We start from the raw sequence: 21,619 nt of genomic DNA on the forward strand, positions 1-21,619 counted from the left end.
TGGGTTGCTGCTGCTGGTCATCTGTCTTCCCTCTAACAGTCTTCAGAGATCTATTTACAAACACGCCAAGGTCTCCTTTGTTCCTTAGGATTTCACAGTGTTGTGCCATTAATTGAATATTTCCTTGTCAAATTGCTCCTGCCAAAGTGTAACACCTCTCACTCGTCAGGATTAAATTTCATCTGCCAATTTTCTGCCCACTTGACCATCCCATCTATACCTTCCTGTAACCCAAGACACTCAGCCTCACTGTTAACCACCCGGCCTACCTTAGTGTCATATGCAAACTTACCGATCCTACCCCCCACATAGTCATCTATGTCATTTATTTTGGGCTCCTCTGAGGAAGGATGCTCTTGCTCTCGAGGGAGTGCAGCGAAGGTTTACCAGATTGATTCCAGTTATGGCGGGACTGTCATATGAGGAGAGATTGACTAGGTTAGAATTGTTCTCTCTGGAGTTCAGAAGAATGAGGGGGGATCTCATAGGAGACTTATAAAATTTTAACGGGACTAGACCGGGTAGATGCAGGGAAGATGTTACCAATGATGGTTGCGTCCAGAACTAGTGGTCACAGTCTGAGGATTCAAGGTAAACCATTTTGGACAGAGATGAGGAGCCATTTCTTCAACAAAGAGTGGTGAGCCTATAGAATTCATTAGCACAGGAAGTAGTCGATGCTAAAACATTGAATATATTCAAGAGGCGGCTGGATATAGCACTTGGGGAGAATGGGATCAAAGGCTATGGGGAGAAAGAAGAATTAGGCTACTGAGTTGGATGATTAGCCATGATCGTGATGAATGGCGGAGCAGGCTCGAAGGGCCAAAAGGCCTCCTTCTGCTCCTATCTTCTATGTATCTATATGTATGTCATTTATATAAATGATGAATAGGGGACTCAGCACAGATCACAGTGGTACATCACTGGACACTGGCCTCCAGTCACTAAAGCAGCCATCTGTCATCACCCTCCGTATCCTACAGCTCAGCCAGCTTTGAATCCACGTTATCAAGTTTCCCCCGTATCCCGTGTGCATTTGCCTTCTTTACAAGTCTCCCACGTGGGACCTTGTCAAATGCTTTGCTGAAATCCATTTAAACTTCGTTCACTGCACCACACCCATCTACACATTTAGTCACATGCTTAAAAAATTCAATCAAGTTTGTTAGGTATGACCTCCCTCTGAACAAGCCATGCTGACGATTCCTGATCCATGTGGAGATCGATTCTCTCCTTCAGAATTTTCTCCATTGTTTGCCCACCACTGACGTGAGACTCGCTGGCCTGTAGTTTTCTGGCTTATCCCTCCAGCCTTTCGTAAATAGTGGGACCACATTAGTGGTTCTCCAGTCCTCTGGCACCTCTTCCCACGGCCAGAGAAGAATTGAAAATTTGGATCAGGGTCCGTGCAGTCACCTCCCTCACCTCGCACAGCAACTTGGGACACAATTCGCCCAGACCTGGAGGTTTCTCCAATTTTAAGCCTGCCAACACCTCCAATACCTTGTCCCTCCCTATGACAACTTGCTCAATAACCGCAGTCTCCTTCCCTGTCCCTCCCTATGAAAACTTGCTCAAAAGCCTCCAAGTCTCTCCCAGAGTTCCATATCTGCCCCCTCATTCTCTTGGGTGAAGACAGATGTGAAATATACATTAACACCCTCCCAATGTCCTCTGGCTCCACCCATAAATTCTTCTCTTGGTCCCTAATGGGCCCTACATTTTCCCTAGTTATCCTCTTCCCATTGATAGATTTAGAATATCTTGGGATTTCCCCTACTTTTACCAGGTAGAGATTTTTCATATTCTTGCTCTCTTAATTGCTTTCTTAAGTGCCATCCTGCACTTTCTATACTCCGCTAATGCCTCTGCTGATTTGCTCCCCTTGTACTTATTAAAAGCCTCTCTTCCTTCTCATTGTATCCTGAATATCTCTGTTCATCCACGGTTCTCTGGGCTTATTATTCATTTCTATTCCCCTAGAGGGAACATGTTGGGCCTGTACTCTCCCCATTTCCTCTTTGAACACCCCCCACTACTCTTCTGTCGGTCTCCCTACCAGTGACTTGTTCCGATCTACCTTGGCCAGATCCGGCCTTATTTTACTCAAATCTGCTCTCCCCCAATCCAAGACCTTCTTCGGCAATTTGTCTATTTCCTTCTCCATAACAAACTTAAATTGCTCCATGTCGTGGTCGCTATCACTAAGATGCTCCCCCACCATCATGTCAACCATCTGTCTGGCTTCATTCACAGAATTAGGTCCAGCACTGCATCATCCCTTGTTGGACCCTCCACATGTTGAGCTAAAAAGTTCTCTTGTATACAATTTACGAACTCTGCTCCATCTAAGCCCTTATCACAATGACTATCCCAGTTAACGTTGGGAAAGTTGAAATCCCTCCCTATAATTGCCCTATTATCTTGAAACACTTTCTGCAAATTGCGCACATATTTGCTCTTCAATTTCCTGTTGACTATCTTGGGGGGGGGGGGGGGGGGGGTCTGTAATAAACATTTAGCAACATAGCTGTCCCTTTTTTATTCATAAGCTCTCCCACAAAGCTTCATTCAATGTCACCCCCAAGATATCATCTCTCCTTACTGCAGTAATTGACTTCTTAACTAATAGTGCAATGCCCCCCCATCTTTTGCCCCCTCCTGAAGATTCTGTATCCCGGGATGTTGAGCTGCCAATTCTGCCCCTCCCTCAACCACAACTCCATGATGGCTACTATATCATAATTCCGCGTGTCAATCATCACCCTCAACTCATCGGTTTTACCTGTAATACTCCAGGCATTAAAGTAGAGGCCATCCAGCCTGGTCTTACTCGCCTGAAACTTACTACCGCTGTATTCCCTCAGACGAGATTGCTTTTCTAGGCCCAAGCCACTCAACCTCTCCTCATTTTTTTAAAAAGCCAATGATTAGAGGTGGGAGGGGCCATTTAGACAGACGGCAGTAGTGCGGGCACCGGAGCTATAAAGCACCATGCCAAAGGATGACATTGGGTCAATTCATGATGTGAAAAAAATAAACACCCAGTAATGACACTTGGAAAATCTGAAATGAAAGTGCTGGAAGTTAATACTCCCAGTGCCAAGGAGAAAGGTGAGACGTGTTCATTGCAGCTTGCAAAGAGCCAGAGAGCAGAAAACTAAAAGAAAAAAAAGTCAGGGTAGAAATTGGAGAGATCTTTAGTGGTAGGTCAGAATGCTGCTCAAGTCAGAGCAGAGCAATTCAACTTCGGACGTCACCAAAAATGTAGAGCAGTATACTGAACAATGATTACAGCGTATCATTCGAAAAAAACATCTGCCAGTTGTCTCATGTTGCAAGGAATAGTTAATGCTCTGGACAATGCTTTAAGATGAGGCATGGGGACAGGTGTTATATATAATAGTCACATAGCAAAATGTTGCTGGTGGGGGAAAAAGGGCCAGATGATGGGGCCATAATTGGTAATGGACAAGTGTGCAATGTTTTCTTTTAAAAAAAGGTATTTTATTCCAAACACATGCAACAACAGCAAAATATAAAATATATAGCCCATAAAATCAGTCCACAGTTCGTGCAATTCTTCCTCTGAAGTGTCACTGTTAAGGGTTCAATTTTCAGTGTTAATAACAGCGGCGACAGAGGGAAACCCTGCCTCGTTCCTCTGTGCAGTCCTAAACCTGGTGAACCCATTTCATTTGTACGCACTTGTCACTGGGGACATATACCACAGACGCACACATGCCACAAACTTCAGACCAAACCCAAACCTTCACAGAATTTCAGACAAGTACCTCCACTCCACCCGATCAAAGGCCTTCTCTGCAACCACAGAAACAATAACCTCTGGCGCCTGCACCCCCTGAAGAAGTCATAACCACGTTTAACAACCTCCTGATATTGCTCGAGAGCTGCCTGCCCTTCACGAAACCCATTTGATCCTCAGAAACCACCCCTGGCACACAACACTCCATCCTCCCCGCCAACACCTTAGCCAATACTTTCACGTCCCTATTCAACAATGAGATGGGCCTGTATGACCCACACTCCAGCGGTTCCTTGCCCTTCTTCGGAATCAGTGTAATCAACACCTGTGTCAATGTCTCTGGCAACTTCCCCTTCACTACTTCACTAAACATCCACGGCAAGCGAGGCCAACTCGTCAGACACCTTACAAAACTCCATCGGAAAGCCGTCCGGTCCCGGGGTCCTCCCCGATTGCAATCCCCTGATACTGTCCATCACCTCCCTCAGCCCCAGTGGTTCCTCCAACACCTGCCTCTTGTCTTCCTCCAACTCGCCCAATAACTGTCCCACCCCCTCCTCTCCACCCGGTTCTATACAACTTCTCATAAACTTTGTTTATAATTCCCAGCTCCAACACCACCTCCCCATTCTCTGCCCACATCCATAGAATTTCCCTCGATGCCAGCTACCGCCACAGTTGATGGGCCAACATGCAGCTTGCCTTCTCTCCGTATTCATACTGCATCCCCCTCGCACTCCGCAGCTGCTCCACCACTTTGCCCATCAATCCTGCCCCTGCAACCTTTTCCTCTCCGCCAACTCCTTAGTGCTCCCCCACCCTCCCTAGTATCTCCCATGCACCTCAATTATCTTGTCCAGCAGTTGTCTGTGCTCCTCCCTCCTCCTCATATCCTCTGAGCCTTGAACAAGATCATCTCGCCTCGAACCACCACCTTCAACGTCTCCCAGGAGGTGGCCGCCGACATCTCCCCGTTCTGATTAAGTTCCACATAATTCTCAATTGCCAGTGTCACCTTTTCACAAAATGCCATAACCGCCAAGAGAGCAGTGTCTAACCTCCACCCCGGCCTCTACACCAGCCCTGAGCTAAGCCTCACCTCCAGCCAATGTGGCGCATGATCCAAAATCACAATTCCCACATACTTATACTTCGCCCCCACCACCCCATCAGCACCAAGCAACTCACCACACCCCCACCACCCTCATCAGCACCGGTCAACTCACCACAAAGTAATCAATTCTAAAATACACCTTATACACGTGTGAGATGAGTATTCCCTCCCCCCCCCCCATGTTAGCCCCCGGACGTTCCACGTCTTGATTCTTACAGGAGGCTTACGCCTCCCTTCCGCTCTACTGGCCACCATCATTTCCCACCAGTTCTGCCTCACCATCCAAGATGGCCCCCCTCTCTGCCCATGACCAACCACGCTCAGCCTCCAACCCTGCCACGTCACAATCCCACCCCCCCCCCCCACTTGCTTGCTAATGTGGCAACTCCAGCCCAGGCCCCCCTTACAATCTTCCCCACCATCCCTCCTTAGCCTGTGCAACTGGCCCCTTACCACCCTTGAATAGCGACAAAACCATCACCCCACCCAAAGGACCCCGTCATGCACACCCCTTACATGAAAAAGCATCCAAATTCACAAATCACCTCCTCCCAAAAACACAGCAAATTTGAAATTGATGACAGTTCTATTAATATATATGCTTAAGCATTTTCTAGAACGGATTGACATATTTGGCATGCATTCAATCTTATTCCTACGGTCATGGTTAGTCAACAAGTCCAATTGCAATCTCTTGGCTCACTGAGATGAAGGAGGGCCACTCATGCAGCCCACTCATTAGCCTTGGTTGCCTATCACTGTTCTATATCATCACAAGCCCTACCAGAAACACATCAAAGTAGTGCAGTAAAAAAAAAAATCACCCTTGCCGCAAGCAATTATCTGTCAAAAAGATCAGCATCATCTGCAGAGATTCCACGAGCCCAATTTGACAGAAACCACAGTGCAGCCTACCACTCACCTTGAAGTCAAAAGTGTAATTTGTGTAAGGCATCAAGTTGTTTTCATAAGCGCTCTTTAGTTGGAAATCATGAGTAATTCTGCCATCAGAAGTTCCATTCTTCCCATTACAGCTGAAGTTCATCAAGCACTCGTTATACCTCAGCTCCTTGAAGTCTTTGTGATTCTGTGCAACACCTCCAGTGCTCAAATATTCCACAACACCTACACAGTGCAGTTGACAGATTGAACATGTATTACAATAGCCTCTGTACAGTGTTAAGTCTTAAGATACACAGCAATTTAAACGTTAGCATAATCCTCCACCATTTTTGCCAACTCGTGTGATGCCACTACCAAACACATCTTCCCTCCACTCCCTCTGTCAGCATTCCGCAGAGACCGTTCCCTCCGAGATAATCTAGTCCACTCCTCCACCACACCCAACACCTCTCTCATCACCCATGGCACCTTCCCATGCAACGCAGTGTGTGTAACACCCGTCTCTTACCTCTTCCATGCTTAACATCCCAAAAACGCATTCCAGGTTAAGCAGCGTTTCACTTGCACCTCTTCCAATTTGGTCTAATGCAATGTGGTCTCCTATATATCAGAGACCAAACGCAGACTGGGTGATCGCTTTGCTGAGCACCTTCGGCCTGTGTGTATTCAGGATCCTGACCTTCCTGTTGCTTGCCATTTTAACAAAGGACCCTGCTCCCATGCCCACATGTCGGTCCTTGGCCTGCTGCAATGCTCCAGTGAAGCTCAACGCAAACTGGAGGAACAACATCTCATCTTCCAGTTCGGCACGCTACAGCCTTCCGGTCTCAACATCGAATTCAACAACTTCAGATGATTAGCTCTACCCCACCATTTATTTTCATCCCATTTCATTTTAACTGTCTTTTACCATTTCTTTCTCTCGTCTTATATATATATATATATATATATATATATATATTACACACACACACACCTTTCCTTACCCTTTCTCCCCTTTGCTTCCCCCTTCCCCTCCCTCCACATCTACATCTGTCACAGTTTACCCACTGATGTTAGTTACTCTGCGGTTTGGCCTTTCACACCTTCTGTTCTCTCTGGGGACTGCCATTAGCACGCTTTCCCCTTGGTTTCCGTGGCTATAACTCATCTTTCATTCTCACTCCATAGTATAAATTTTCCCACTTTCTCGGTCTTTTAGCTTTGACAAAGGGTCATCTGGACTCGAAACGTTAGCTCTTTTCTCTCCCTATAGATGCTGCCAGACCTTCTGAGATTTTCCAGCATTTTCTCTTTGGTTTCAATTTAAACATTAACTGCATAAAGCACTTCTTAAAATAATGTTACATCTAATTACATTGGAATTTAAATTGAACACATTACCTGTAATTAGTTTTTTTTCCAAAAAGGAATTCTTGTCAAATTGAGGAAGCTCACTTGCACTAAACTGAACTGGACTTAAGGGCACAGATTCTATCTTTGAGGAACAAACAATGGACCTTACTCAAAATCCTAATAAAATATCTGGAGATTTTATCTTAAAATTCAGCAAGCATAGTACAGATACGAGTCATTGTACGGTTGTCCTTGATGGTCTTACCTGAATCTGGCAGTGAATTGAGATCTGCACACAGTACCAATGGAATGCAGTTCAGGTCTGCAGAAGGGCAACTTGGCCTAAGAGAAGCAGCTGACTTCTCTAGAATAGTTTTGAGTTCAGAGATAATCATCACTGTTTGGATGAGCTTCACATCAGAATATTCAGGGTCCCAGTGCATATGTGCATTGGCCACCAGAATTAGCTGCTTCTCTGTTCCATGGAGTGTCTTCACACCTGAAAGGATTGCCACATTTAATGTATGTAACAACTGAAAGCACAACCAAACTAGCATTTTTGCAACACATTTAACAAGCTCAGGACATCCCAAAGCACTTTCCTGTCAATTAAGCAATTTTGAAGTGTAGTCACTGCAGGAAAGAAGTCTATTAATATGCAGTGATTAAATAAATGACCTGATCATCTCTTTCAAATGTTGATCAGGGAACAAACATCAGCCAGGACACTAGGAAAATGTCTTGGTCTACTTAGAACACAGATATGGGATCTTTTCAGTTCATCTGAGGGGGCAGGCTAGGGCCTCAGTTTAATAACTCATCCAGAATTCAGCACCTCCAACGGTATATGGTACTGCTTTAGTACTATTCTGAAATGGTAGTGAGAGAAATGAACATTGTGTTGTTTTTGTGTTGCTTTTACATGTATATACTCTGGTTCACAATTAAGATGTCAACAATGAAGCATGATGGGAAAATTAACATGTCAAGTTCTGAGTAAGCTAGAATGAGCAAATTATTATAACGATGTACCAGAATGACCTTCAGGGAAGAACGGAATGAACAATAACAGAACTTGCTAAGCAAGGGGGAGATAGTAGGTGCAAGCAAAGGGCCTCATTCTTATCTTTAACTGCCGGTCCAAGGATGTACCAGGAGCGGATAGAACTCACTATGCAAGGGAGACACCAAATAAGGGATCACTGATAAGGGAACTGCCCTTTCTATAGTTTGTGGGATGTGTTTCTCAGGGATGGTTCCCATCGTTCCCAGACGCTGAAGAAAGACAATTGTTATGCTTGCGCATCAGGTAGACCACAGGCCCATATGGAGCCCTTTCCACTGGGGTGGACAGAAAATAGAGGGAGCATGGAATGTATGATGGCCCTGTACCAAGATGCAACAGCCTGGGGCAACAAGACCTGCACTGCCCTATCTCTGATGTTTCCTCCTGTTAATAAGAAACTATCAGCAAACCCTCCCTCCTTCTGGGTTACCATGGCGCATCACAAATCGTGTGTAAGTCGTTCTGATACGGGGCTAAGTAAAGATATGGGAGACATCAAGACTTGTATTGAGACTAAGAACGTGACCACCCAGGCCAATTACTCATCACTTAAAATACCACGTGCAGATATATGGTGGTATTGCGAAGGAAAGATTCTAAGACCCACTCTACCCCCCCAATGGAAAGGGACATGTGCATTAGTTCAGCTCGCCATTCCGTTCAGTATAGCCTATGAGAGACAAGAGGAGAGGGGGAGTGTAAAAGGGGACGATCTAAACGGGGCATACCTACCTCATTTGATGACAGGATTTACCTGGACTCCGTTGGCATTCCCAGAGGAGTACCAGATGAGTTCAAAGCCTGAAATCAGATTGCAGCTGGGTTTGAGTCCCTCTTCTGGTGGGTTACGATCAATAAGAATGTGGATTGGATAAACTATATATACTATAACCAACAGAGGTTCATCAATTATACCAGGGACGCCGTGAAGGGCATAGCAGAACAACTGGATGCAACCAGTAGAATGGCCTGGGAGAATAGATTGGCTCTGGATATGATTTTGGCAGAGAAAGGTGGTGTATGCGTTATGCTCAAAGGACAGTGTTGTACGTTTATCCCCAACAACACGGCACCCAACGGATCGATTACCCGTGCACTACAAGGGTTAACCACTCCGGCTGTGGAAATGGCACACAACTCAGGGGCAGACACATCCATGACTGGGTGGCTTGAATCATTGTTTGGGAAATAGAAAGGGTTAATTGTATCCATCCTCACCTCCATCATCGTGGTGATAGGAGCATTGGCGGCAATAGGCTGCTGCATCATCCAGTGTGTAAGAGGCTTGGTGCAGAGGCTCATCGAAACAGCCTTGACCAAGCAGATGCCCCTGGGTCAGGATACCATTTGCCTACTAGCAAGTGGGGAGAATGAAGGGGGGGACGTCCCCATAGAAAGGGAAGTTGAGAGGATGTTGGACAATTTTGGGGTAGGTTAGATGAGGCTACGAAGTGTAAAAAGCAACAACAGTAAAAAGAAAAAAATGGGGATGAGAGAGAAATGAACATTGTGTTGTTTTTGTGTTGTTTTTACATGTATATACTCTGGTTCACAATTAAGATGTCAACAATGAAGCATGATGGGAAAATTAACGTCAAGTTCTGAGTAAACTATAGTGAGCGAATTATTACAACGATGTACCAGAATGACCTTCGGGGAAGAACGGAATGAACAATAACAGAACTTGCTAAGAAAGGGGGAGATAGCAGGTGCAAGCAAAGGGCCTCATTCTTATCTTTAACTGCCGGTCCAAGGATGTACCAGGAGCGGATAGAACTCACTATGCAAGGGAGAGACCAAATAAGGGATCACTGATAAGGGAACTGCCCTTTCTATAGTTTGTGGGATGTGTTTCTCAGGGATGGTTTCCCACGGATTGTATTTTCATGGATTGTATATAACAAAGTGATGCTGTGTGAATTCTGTGTGTCTGCTATTGCGTACTGGAGGCACCCGCTCTTGCAAGATCGATAATAAATACTTCTTCAGAATTTGACTAAGTGTAAATCTTTTATTAAGTGAGCAGTGTTTCTCACAGTAGCTTGGATTATGTGTAGAGTCTCTGGAGAAGAACTTGAAACCATTACCTCTGACACTGATGCAGGGTATTGTTATTTAGTTCTGGGTTTGTAAATGTGGTAATTTGAGTTTTTGTTGCGTGCATAATAATCACTAAGTCAGGCAATAGCTTCTGCAGTGGCTAGATGGAGCTCTCTGAGCACTCCGCTTAATTGTGACTACTAGATTAAGACCATCAAGCCTGCCCTGTCTTTCACCTTTCCAATGGTGCTTCTCTTCCTGTAGAAAGCACTGGATACGGGCAATTCCCATGGAAGAACTCACTGTGACACTACCGTATCTCTTGGATGTGGTGGTGGTAATGGGGGGACAATTGGATGGGTGGGAGAAAGAGGAGAAAGGCTGGATCTGCTACAATGACTGCAGAACACCAAAGTTGACTGCGGCAAAAAAGTGACCAAGAAAAATGATTGAGAAATTCATTGAAGTTGTGCAAAAATATAATCTTACAAAGCTCTTAAATTAATTTCTTTAAACATTGTTTAATCTACCCAATGTTAAGAACATGCAAGTATTATGCATTGCAAATCTCGATCTCTTTTACACATCAGTTACATTCGCTTTATGATAATCTATCTGTACTGCCTTCGTTCTAGCACAGTAAAAATACACAAAAAAGCTCATAACAAATGTCAGTATCTGATCCAGAGGTACACATCTGCTTAGCACCTTAAGTTCCTACCCAACAGTGAAATGATATCTGGCACAATTTACAGTTTGAGCTAACCTTTTGGTTAAGCACTTAGCAGAGGGCACTGCCAATTTGTCCTGGTGGGCATTATAATTTGGAATGTCCTATATTAAAGTGTGAAAAACATTCCATGTATATACAAAAAAACATCCATGGCCACATATCCCACTTCTCCAATATAAAAGGAGACAATAACCTTGTACAATCTGTTTGATTACTCTGAAAAACACCCACATATATTGAGGGTGGGGCAAGGGAATGACCAGCTCATTAGGATAATCCTAATTTATTTGGAATAATTCGTTCTAATAATCCTAATTTATTTGGAATAATTCCTTCTGAAGTATCTGCAATATAGCTTCAGTTAAATATTAATTGCGAAGCTTCACAAAATAGCAACCATAAAGGATAGAATTCCTCATTCGGATGAAAGTGAAGGCGACCGATCTGAAAGTATGGTCCGGAATATAAACAAAACAAAAAAAATGAGGTGAGAGTTGACTAAAATAGATTGGGAAACTTCATTAAAAGGCATGACTGTGCATAGGCAATGACTAATATTTAAAGAACGAGAATGTGCTTTGTAACAGTTACACATTTCTTATTGGCACAAAAAAACACAACAATAAAAGTGGTTCAACCATGGTTATCAAAGTTAATTAAGGATAGTACAAGATCTGAAGAGCCATATAATGTTGCTAGAAAAAGTTGCAAGCCTAAGGGTTGGAAGCAGTTCAGAATTCAGCAAAGGAAGACCAAGTGGATTGATTGAGAAGGGAAAAATACAGTAAGAGTGTAAACTTGCAAGTTACACAAAAGCAGACTGTAAAAGCTTCAACAAGAATGTAAAAAAAAAATAATGAAGATAAATGTACAGTCGCACACGGGAGAATTTATAATAAAGAACAAGGAAACAGCAGAGCAATTAAACAACTGTTGTAGTTCTGCCTTCACAGAGGAAGGCACAAATAATTTCCCAGAAATGCCAGGAAACCAAGGGTCTGCAGAGAAGGAATAATTGGAATATTACCAAAAAAGTGGAAAAATTAATGGGACTGAAAGCCGATAAATCCCCAGGACCTGAAACTACATCCCAGGTTACGAAGGGCTGTGGCCATGGAAAAGATACAATGAGTGTCACCTTCCCGAATTCTGCAGATTCTGCAACAGTCCTGGCAGATTCGGAGGGTTGCAAATGTAACCCTGCTATTTAAAAGGAGAGGGGGAGAAAACAGGGGACTACAGACAAGTTAGCCTAACATCTTAGGTGAAATTGTTAGGGTCTATTAAAGAAAGTGATAATAAAACACTTTGTCTAACCCCGTTGATATTATCTAAGTCAACATCATATTGCAAATTGCAAATGCACTAGTAATAATTTACCAAAATTCACTAGACTCTGGGGTGGTCCCGGCGAATTGAAAATTAGCAAACGTGACACCACTGTTTAAAAAAGGAGGTAGGCAGAAAGCGGGTAATTATAGGCCAGTGAGCTTAACTTCGGTAGTAGGGAAGATGCTGGAATCTATCATCAAGGGAGAAATAGCGAGGCATTTGGATGGAAATTGTCCCATTGGACAGACGCAGCATGGGTTCATAAAGGGCAGGTCGTGCCTAACTAATTTAGTGGAATTTTTTGAGGACATTAACAGTGCGGTAGATAACGGGGAGCCAATGGATGTGGTGTATCTGGATTTCCAGAAAGCCTTTGACAAGGTGCCACACAAAAGGTTGTTGCATAAGATAAAGATGCATGGCATTAAGGGGAAAGTAGTAGGATGGATAGAGGATTGGTTAATTAATAGAAAGCAAAGAATGGGGATTAATGGGTTATTCTCTGGTTGGCAATCAGTAGCTAGTGGTGTCCCTCAGGGATCAGTGTTGGGCCCACAATTGTTCACAATTTACATAGATGATTTGGAATTGGGGACCAAGTGCAATGTGTCCAAGTTTGCAGACGACACTAAGATAAGTGGTCAAGCAAAAAGTGCAGAGGATACTGGAGGTCTGCAGAGGGATTTGGATAGGCTAAATGAATGGGCTAGGGTCTGGCAGATGGAGTACAATGTTGACAAATGTGAGTTTATCCATTTTGGTAGGAATAACAGCAAAAGGGATTATTATTTAAATGATAAAATATTAAAACATGCTGCTGTGCAGAGAGACCTGGGTGTGCTAGTGCATGAGTCGCAAAAAGTTGGTTTACAGGTGCAACAGGTGATTAAGAAGGCAAGTGGAATTTTGTCCTTCAGGGATGGGGTTTAAGACTAGGGAGGTTCTGCTGCAATTGTATAAGGTGTTAGTGAGGCCACACCTGGAGTAGTGTGTTCAGTTTTGGTCTCCTTACTCGAGAAAGGACGTACTAGCACTGGAGGGTGTGCAGAGGAGATTCACTAGGTTAATCCCAGAGCTGAAGGGGTTGGATTACGAGGAGAGGTTGAGTAGACTGGGACTGTACTCGTTGGAATTTAGAAGGATGAGGGGGGATCTTATAGAAACATAGAAGATTATGAAGGGAATAGATCGGATAGATGCGGGCAGGTTGTTTCCACTGGCGGGTGAAAGCAGAACTAGGGGCATAGCCTCAAAATAAGGGGAAGTAGATTTAGGACTGAGTTTAGGAGGAACTTCTTCAACCAAAGGGTTGTGAATCTATGGAATTCCTTGCCCAGTGAAGCAGTAGAGGCTCCTTCATTAAATGTTTTTAAGATAAAGATAGATAGTTTTTTGAAGAATAAAGGGATTAAGGGTTATGGTGTTCGGGCCGGAAAGTAGAGCTGAGTCCACAAAAGATCAGCCATGATCTCATTGAATGGTGGAGCAGGCTTGAGGGGCCAGATGGCCTACTCTTGCTCCTAGTTCTTATGTTCTTATAACAAAACTTAAAAAGGAGCAGTACAGCGTACCCTCACTGAATCCGGAGGCGGGGCTCCCGAGATGACACCAGGAGTCAACAGTGACATGGGGCAAGAGCAATGCAAGCAGGAGCGAGACTGCAAGGCAGGTGGGGAAGTGAAAATGAAATTACATCATGCTTTAAATGTGATGTCACTGAGAGTGGGAGAATGGCATTGCGTTAGAGTAGGATTTTGCAAAGTGTGGGTCGCGACCCGCGGGGGTGGGTCGTGGACGGGTGTCGGGAGGGTCGATGAGCGAACAATCGCAGAGTTCTCGCAGTGATCTAGATCTGATCCCGAGAGATGCGCCCAAAGTCCGCTACCAGCAGCATATTTATTAAAATGGCTTGAGCTGCACTGTTCAAGCCAGGGTCAGTCTTCAGTCTCATCACTCTCCTGTTCCTGAGCAGAAGTGCACTAACAAACCTTGACACTGAAGCAATTACTGCTTTTTTTACATGCTGAATTCAGAAGATGACTCATGTTGGAGGCTCAATTCAGCATGTACCAGAGCAGGACAGTTTCTTGGCATCGCTAAAGCAAGGGACAGATGGGCCTCCGGACTGTGCAGCACGTTGTCAATGTCAGACACCCGACAAAATTCTGCAGCGCCAGGTTGAGTTGGCCATTGGGGCTGGAATAATCAAAAGCAAGTGTTATTGAAAGGACTAAACCAATCTGTCATTGAGTGCTGGAGGCAGCTCACGTTGAGCGTAGCACAACTGAAGTGATGGCCCAGACTCTCAACAGATGATGGCGGAGAAAGGTTCTATGATGCCCCAGAAGATCACGCAAATGAACATCGGTCACAGGGGAACAGCCCAATTCCCAATAGCAATGAGAGGTCAAAGTCACAAGCAGGTTTGTCAGGAGATGGAACTGGAATATTACAGCCAGCAGATATTGGAGTCAGCAGCATCCCATGAGCAAACGGGACACAGCTAATGCGGTGCGTTTAGATGCAGAATCAAGCCAGACTGTTTTGCAACAAGGATGCTTGAATCGGATATGTCAAAGCTCTAGCTAACTCTGTACTCTGGAGGCACGGTAGCACAGTGGATAGAACGGTTGCTTCACAGCTCCAGGGTCCAAGGTTCGATTTCCGGCTTGGGTCATTGTCTGTGCGGAGTCTGCATGTTTTCCCTGTGTCTGCGTGGCTTTCCTCCTGGTGCTCTGGTTTCCTCCCACAAGTCCCGAAAAACGTCGGGCTGGATTCTCCGTCGGTGGGATGCTCTGTTTAGCCGGCAGCCGGGGCAGCCCCACAATGGGAAACCCCATTGACCAGCCGGTAACAGAGCATCCCGCCGGCGGGGTAAAACAGAAATGTGGCGCGGCGGGGCGGAGAATCCAGCCAGTGCGGTTAGGTAATTTGGACATTCTGAATTCTCCGTGTACCCGAACAGGCGCCGGAATGTGGCGACTAGGGGCTTTTCACAGTAACTTCATCGCAGTGTTAATGTAAGCCTACTTGTGACAATAAAGATTATTAATCACTTGTGGAACCAAATGTTGATTCTTAAATGCCACTGGGTTTGGTGTAATTTTTGGGATGATCTTGCCGGTTACCAGTGAGACCTGGTTGCCAATGAGCCTGCTGGTGACCAGTGTATTCTGGGCCGGTTGATATAATGCCTTCCCTTGTATAAATTTCTCCAGATTATAAAACTGATCTCACTCACCACATCTTCAAAAACAAAATGTATAAAAAATTTACAGAAAATCAGCTCAGAGTTTGAAGAAATGAAGGTGTATTTATTTCTGGTCACTTGCAATAATAAATTTTATTTTCATAGCCTGTACTGAGCTGATGGGCAGACAATGATTGAGATCCTGTCATTGTACGGAATTCTCGTACTGGTTCCAACACAAGGGGAGCAGTGGAATAGATGTGCAAGAGAGAGTTACTACACAGTTTGCGTGTCTGGGTGCGTGTGTGTGTGTGTGTGTGTGAGTGTGAGTGTGAGTGTGAGTGTGAGTGTGAGTGTGAGTGTGAGTGTGAGTGTGAGTGTGAGTGTGAGTGTGAGTGTGAGTGTGAGTGTGAGGAGAGAGAGAGAGAGAGAGAGAGAGAGAGAGAGAGATATGGCATAAGGTCGGCCGGTGTGGGTCACAAAGGTAAAAGTGGGTCCCGGGAAAAAAAGTTTGAAAAACATGGAGTTAGAGGATCAGCCATGATCATATTGAATGGTGAAGAAGGCTTCAAGGGCTGACTTGGCTTACTCCTGCTCATATTTTCCAGTTTCGTCCTATTCCTTTTTTCTATGTTTCTATGTAACACAAAATGAATAGAAACCCAAATATGGTGTACTGGCATTACATATCAACATAAATCAATACACTTAAAGAATAACAATGATAGCCAAAATGAAGCAGTAGTATATTATGCAAGAGAAATAATCAAAAGAAGTCATTATGGGCCACACTGACTCGCCTCCAGTCAATTTTCTGAAAATTGGCATTAAGAGGCCAACATTCCGTCCTTTTTCTTAAAAAAATGGAAGAAACTAAAAAGGTGAAGAAATGCAAGTACATAGCTTGCCTTTTATATGCACCGTGCAGAGGTGCAATACAAGCTCTTTGAGTGAGTTGCAAGAAGATTATAAAATTAAGCTCATAATTAAAAAAGGAAACACATTCCAACCAGACATTTAAAATTATCCCACAAAAGGAAACATCTGAGCAGTGAGCCAAAACATCACATGCACTGGCTTTACCCAACTACATCAATTCATTTGTTTTCACTTGCAATTTTAAGAATATAAAACACGTACCTCCAAAAAGATCCTTGTGGACCTCTAAGAGCACCGCTACCCCAATATTATCCTTTGTCATAACTCGATTTAACATGGCTTCAGAGCCATCCGAATTGGCCATTGCCAATTGGTTGAATTCCACTGTGTGCTTCTGCACCAATGCAAATCTGAGGGGAAGGAGGGAGAGAAAAGGCATTAAAATATTTTAATAATTATAGAGTAAACAAAGACATGTTCAGTTAGCAGTTCGAAATTAGAGGAAGATAAATTTGAAAATAAAACAGGGTAAAGAATGGCAGATTGGAACTAATGCAAGAGGGGAAACTTTTTAAATGAACATAGGAGTTATAAATCATAGCAAATTTATCAAAGTTGGTTTAATAAACTCTACAACTTTTGATTCCATAATTTAAACCATTTTACTCTCAAAGATAAAGTGAACAGCAAGTATTGTAACGCCTGCCACCCTTCATCACTGTTGGGACAAAATACTGGAACTCCCTACCCAGCAATAATGTGGAGGTATCGTTGCAAAAGAGATTACAACAAGCCAACGTTGTCCATCACCACCTTCTCAGGACAACTAGGGTGAGCAATAAATTCAACCTCAGTGTCACCCACATCCAAGAAACATATTGGTGGTTTTTTTTTTGGGGGGGGGGGGTGAATCAATCCAGTCCCATCATTTTCAATAGGAATGACTGAACAAGTTGGAAGTTATTCTCAATGCCTGATCACATTTCTATAGCAGAAAATGGTACAATGACAGATGCAATAAAGGAGGCTACTGTACCCTTCATTCCAACTCCAAGCAATATGACAAACTTGGACAGGCTTGATTATGAAGATTAAACAGAACATATTTTCAAGACATATAAATGTATCACTAATTAGCTTAATTCTAGAGTCACCTCCTTTACGCTCTTTTGCACCAAAACGACTCCATGTATTATATATAGCACGTGGATGAATGACCACAAGCAAATCTACAAGTTCTTACACTAAACTTAGTGGGGGAAAAAAAACACAACCATGAACCACAGTGAAAGACCTCATATTGAACAATGTTAATACTGTGTAACTGTACTAAGAAACTACGGTTGACCCTCAACAGGACTTGGGGAGAAAACAGAAAATTAATATATATGTTGTAATGTTGTACAGCAATTGTTCAGTCTTTGGGGTAAACCGCACAAATAATCAGAGTGCCCTCAAGTGGCAGAATATAATTAAAACATCTAAAATAAGAACAAAACTTATTTATTGTAACCAATCTCATTTTCGTCTCCATGAAAACCCACAGAACACCCAGAGTAGGGTGTGTTAAACTTACAGGAGGCATATATTAATAATTTAGACTTAAATGTGGGAGGTATGACTGGGAAATTTGCAGATTACACAAAAATTGGCTATGATAGTGAAGAGCATAGTTGTTGACTCAGGAATATTAATGGTTTGGTTGAATGGACAGAGGAGTGGCAAATGGAATTCCATCTGGAAAAATGTGAGGTAACGCATTTGAGGAGGCCAAATAAAGGGCATAATCAATAAATGGGAAGATACTGCAAGGAGTTGAGGAAATGAGAGACCTTGGGAGTCCCTGTCCAAAGGTCCTTGAAGGTGCCAGGACAGGTGGACACAGTGGTCAACGAAGCAGGTGGACCCCGGGTCACTGTCCCATGTGGAGTTTGCACATTCTCCCCATGCCTGCATGGGTCTCAGCCACACAACCCAAAGATTTGCAGGGTAGGTGGACTGACCACACTAAAATTACCCCTTAATTGGGAAAAAAAAGAATTGGATACTCTCAATTTATTTTTAAAAACAAAGCAGGTGGAATGTCTTCCTTTATGGGAGAGGTATTATATACAAAAGCAGAATGTAATGGATGGAACTGTATAAAAACACTGGAATTGTGTGTAGAATTCTGGTCACCACATTGCTGGAAGGACATAATTGCACTGGAGTGTGTAGACAAGATTTACAAGAAAGTTGCCAGGGCTTGCAAATTGCAGCTATGAGCAGAGGTTGGCTAGGCTATGGTTGTTTTCCTTGAACAGAGAAAGAACAGAGAAGGAAAAGGGGCAACCTAATTCAGGTGTTCAAAATTATGAGGGACCAGATAGTGCAGAGTGGGAAGATTTGTTTCCCCTAGCTAAGGGGTCAATTACCAGGGGGCATAGATTTAAGGTGTTTGGAAAAACCTTCACGCAGAGGGTGGTGGGCATCTGGAATTCATTGCCCAAGTTGTGGTAGAGGCTGAAGTGCTCAACTAATTTAGAAAGATACCTCAATATGCATCTGATGTCCTGTCACCTGCAGGGCTACAGACCAGGTGCTAGAACATTGGATTAAAATGAGTGGCTAGTTTTATTTTCTCATTTGGCCAGCACAGACAATGGGCTGAATGGGCTCTATGCACCGTTATATTCCGATGGTTCTAAATTGAATACAAAAGAAAATTGAGCAGAAAGTAGTGCAACAGATTCAGAATTTTATGAAACCTGTTTACATAGCTCTGGGTAAAACTTTTAGTTAATACCCTAGTCAAAATATCTGAGATTTTACAGATACAACCTGAAACTTTGCCTTGCAACCAAATCCACTCTGGATAAACAAACAAAATACAACCTACACAAAGACTATAGTACCAGACAGCTGTGGGTCAACTATAAGCAGAATGAAACCCTCGATTCAATGCTGCATTTAACTAATTGAGGGTGGATTTACACTGTAAAATTATAGTAAAAGCAACTTCCTCTCTTCACTAACTTAAATGTGTAAATTCAAGCCTGGAATTTCTTTCATATTGCTACTCAGAGACATCCACAAACTGGGCATAAAGCAAATCAATGGCTTAAAAAGAGCACAGAACTATGAATGAGAGTTACCCACTCATACACAATATACCAAAACATCTGCAACTCATTGTAGTATTCAACTGGACTGATCAATAGACATCTTTGCCCATAATAAAGTTAGAGCTTTAATTTCTTGCAACGGCACTTGCTCTCTTCAAATTGCAACCTGATTTTCAAGCACAGCAGGAATCAAAGCTATTTTCTGCAATGTTTTAAACATTTAAACTGTCTTACTTGGAGACTTGCAATATAGTTTTCTTGCTTGAATGTGTTGTGATACGTTGCATGAAAAAATGGAGCAGTTTTCCTAATTGCAGCTTCCTGAATGTTATGCTTAATGTACAGGAATGAGGGGTAAGTAAGCAGAATCTCTAATTTTCATAATTAAACAAGGTGCGTACACGTTCATGTGGTCCCCATTTTTTTTTTTTTTTTTTTTTATAAAACTAATTTACATTCAGGTATATTTTAATGAAATCGAGGTGCAAATAAACGCTGGCAGAATGGCCATGAGAATAGTTACATTTTCAAGTCGAACTTCCAGGTTCTACCAGGTCCCAGAGTTAAAGGCCAAAATGGGACTAAAGTATCTGATGTTTTGTTTATTGAAAATATGTTTTCAAGGAAATCCTAGGAGTTCACTTCGTCAAGTCTTAGACATGAATGCTGTACTTGTGGATCAATGAAATGTTTATTCAGAGCTTTTTTTCTGAAAATAAATTAGGCCTGTCATTTCAATTTCAGCAAACCTTTGTTTTCTTATTCCTCAAATCCTGCAACTTTTGATCCTGTTGGCATACTTACCATCCGCTAGTGAAGTAGATTGGCAACAGACTTCATTTACCCTGGCCATGTTAGGTAGAGTAGTACAGCATTATCAGAAGTGTGCAATTGCAGGTTGGCATGACATGCCCTCAATATTCTCTCTCTCTCGTCACAAGCATATTACCAACAGCAAATTGGAAAGCAAGGGAAGCCTTCACAGTAAGAGATAAACTAGCTAGTCAAATAACTTCTCACTGCCTTGAAGGTACCAAACCAAAACAGCTATCAGTTTAACACTAATATATATATTTTTTTAATTTAAAGAGTACCCATTTTTTCCAATTAAGGGGCAATTTTAGTGTGGCCAATCCACCTACCCTGCACATCTTTGGGTTGTGGGGATGAGACCCACGCAAACACAGGGAGAATGTGCAAACTCCACATGGACAGTGACCCAGAATCAAACCTGGGACCTTGGCGCCATGAGGCAGCAGTGCTATCCACTGCACCACCATGCTGCCCAGTTTAACACTAATATAAGGTTTATTAAATCTAGTGGATATATAGTTCTTTTAAACCTGCATTTTAAATTTATACTCTGAATTGGTTGTCTTTTGTTGACTGTGACAGCCATTATAGATGCCAATGATTATTGTAATTAATTTCACCAACGTACATTAGTATCAAAATAAAGTTGGCAAGGATTAAACTTAGATTCAGAACAGGAATCCACAGTAGATGATGGGGACTCAACCAGCACATTGCCCAACAGTCTGCACATACTTCTCTGTTTTGAAGAATATTGCACATCCATCTACATGCTTCCTTTCCTGCTCAGACATTAATTTGGCACGCGATTTCGGACAGAAGAACCCATCATATCCACGTTGCTTCAACTCAGGCAGGAAGAGGTTAAAGTATTGCTCTGTTTCTACTTCCTATTGAAAGAAAAAATATATTGTAATCTGGAACGTCAACACACAATAATAGCAAAATAGGCTAAGAATATGAAAATAATTTTTTTTAGTGTGAACCGGACGCTATTTCAATTTCATGCAACAGGCTTTCAAATCTGAACCTTAAAGGAGTCTACTGTTTGCAATCTTTTTTCAAGCTCAAAATGACCTCCCAGTTATTTTTTTTATAGCAGAGAGCAGGTGTTCTTAACATTTGATGTGATATTATCCAAGGCCACTGTACACTGTCGCTCCAAAATTACAAGAATTTTATTTTTAAGAACAGGAAAAAAGCAGTAGAGCTAGAAAGCTTTTGATAAATCAACTCCTACGTTCATAATTTCTCCTACGTTCACAGTTTTCGCCATAACTCTCGATCCCTTCTCTCATGAAAGCCTCGCATCCATCGGTCAAGTTCATTCTAAAATGTCTT

The 21,619-nt window shown here is 42.9% G+C and overlaps 1 protein-coding gene across 3 annotated transcripts in view; it reads right to left on the minus strand.

Annotated features, from left to right (window-relative positions):
• Positions 1 to 21,619, minus strand: part of cnot6l (CCR4-NOT transcription complex, subunit 6-like) — a 187,502-nt gene that overhangs the window by 27,342 nt on the left and 138,541 nt on the right. For all 3 annotated transcript variants that reach the window (XM_072496208.1, XM_072496209.1, XM_072496210.1), the window contains exons 8-11: positions 21,014 to 21,168; positions 16,623 to 16,771; positions 7,387 to 7,620; positions 5,806 to 6,008 (exon numbers count right to left, since the gene is read on the minus strand). In XM_072496208.1, coding sequence (XP_072352309.1) covers positions 5,806 to 6,008; positions 7,387 to 7,620; positions 16,623 to 16,771; positions 21,014 to 21,168 — 741 coding nt within the window. The remainder of the gene's footprint in view (positions 1 to 5,805; positions 6,009 to 7,386; positions 7,621 to 16,622; positions 16,772 to 21,013; positions 21,169 to 21,619) is intronic.

The sequence above is a fragment of the Scyliorhinus torazame genome, chromosome 3 (genome assembly GCF_047496885.1).
Source record: "Scyliorhinus torazame isolate Kashiwa2021f chromosome 3, sScyTor2.1, whole genome shotgun sequence".
Taxonomy (NCBI): Eukaryota; Metazoa; Chordata; class Chondrichthyes; order Carcharhiniformes; family Scyliorhinidae; genus Scyliorhinus; species Scyliorhinus torazame.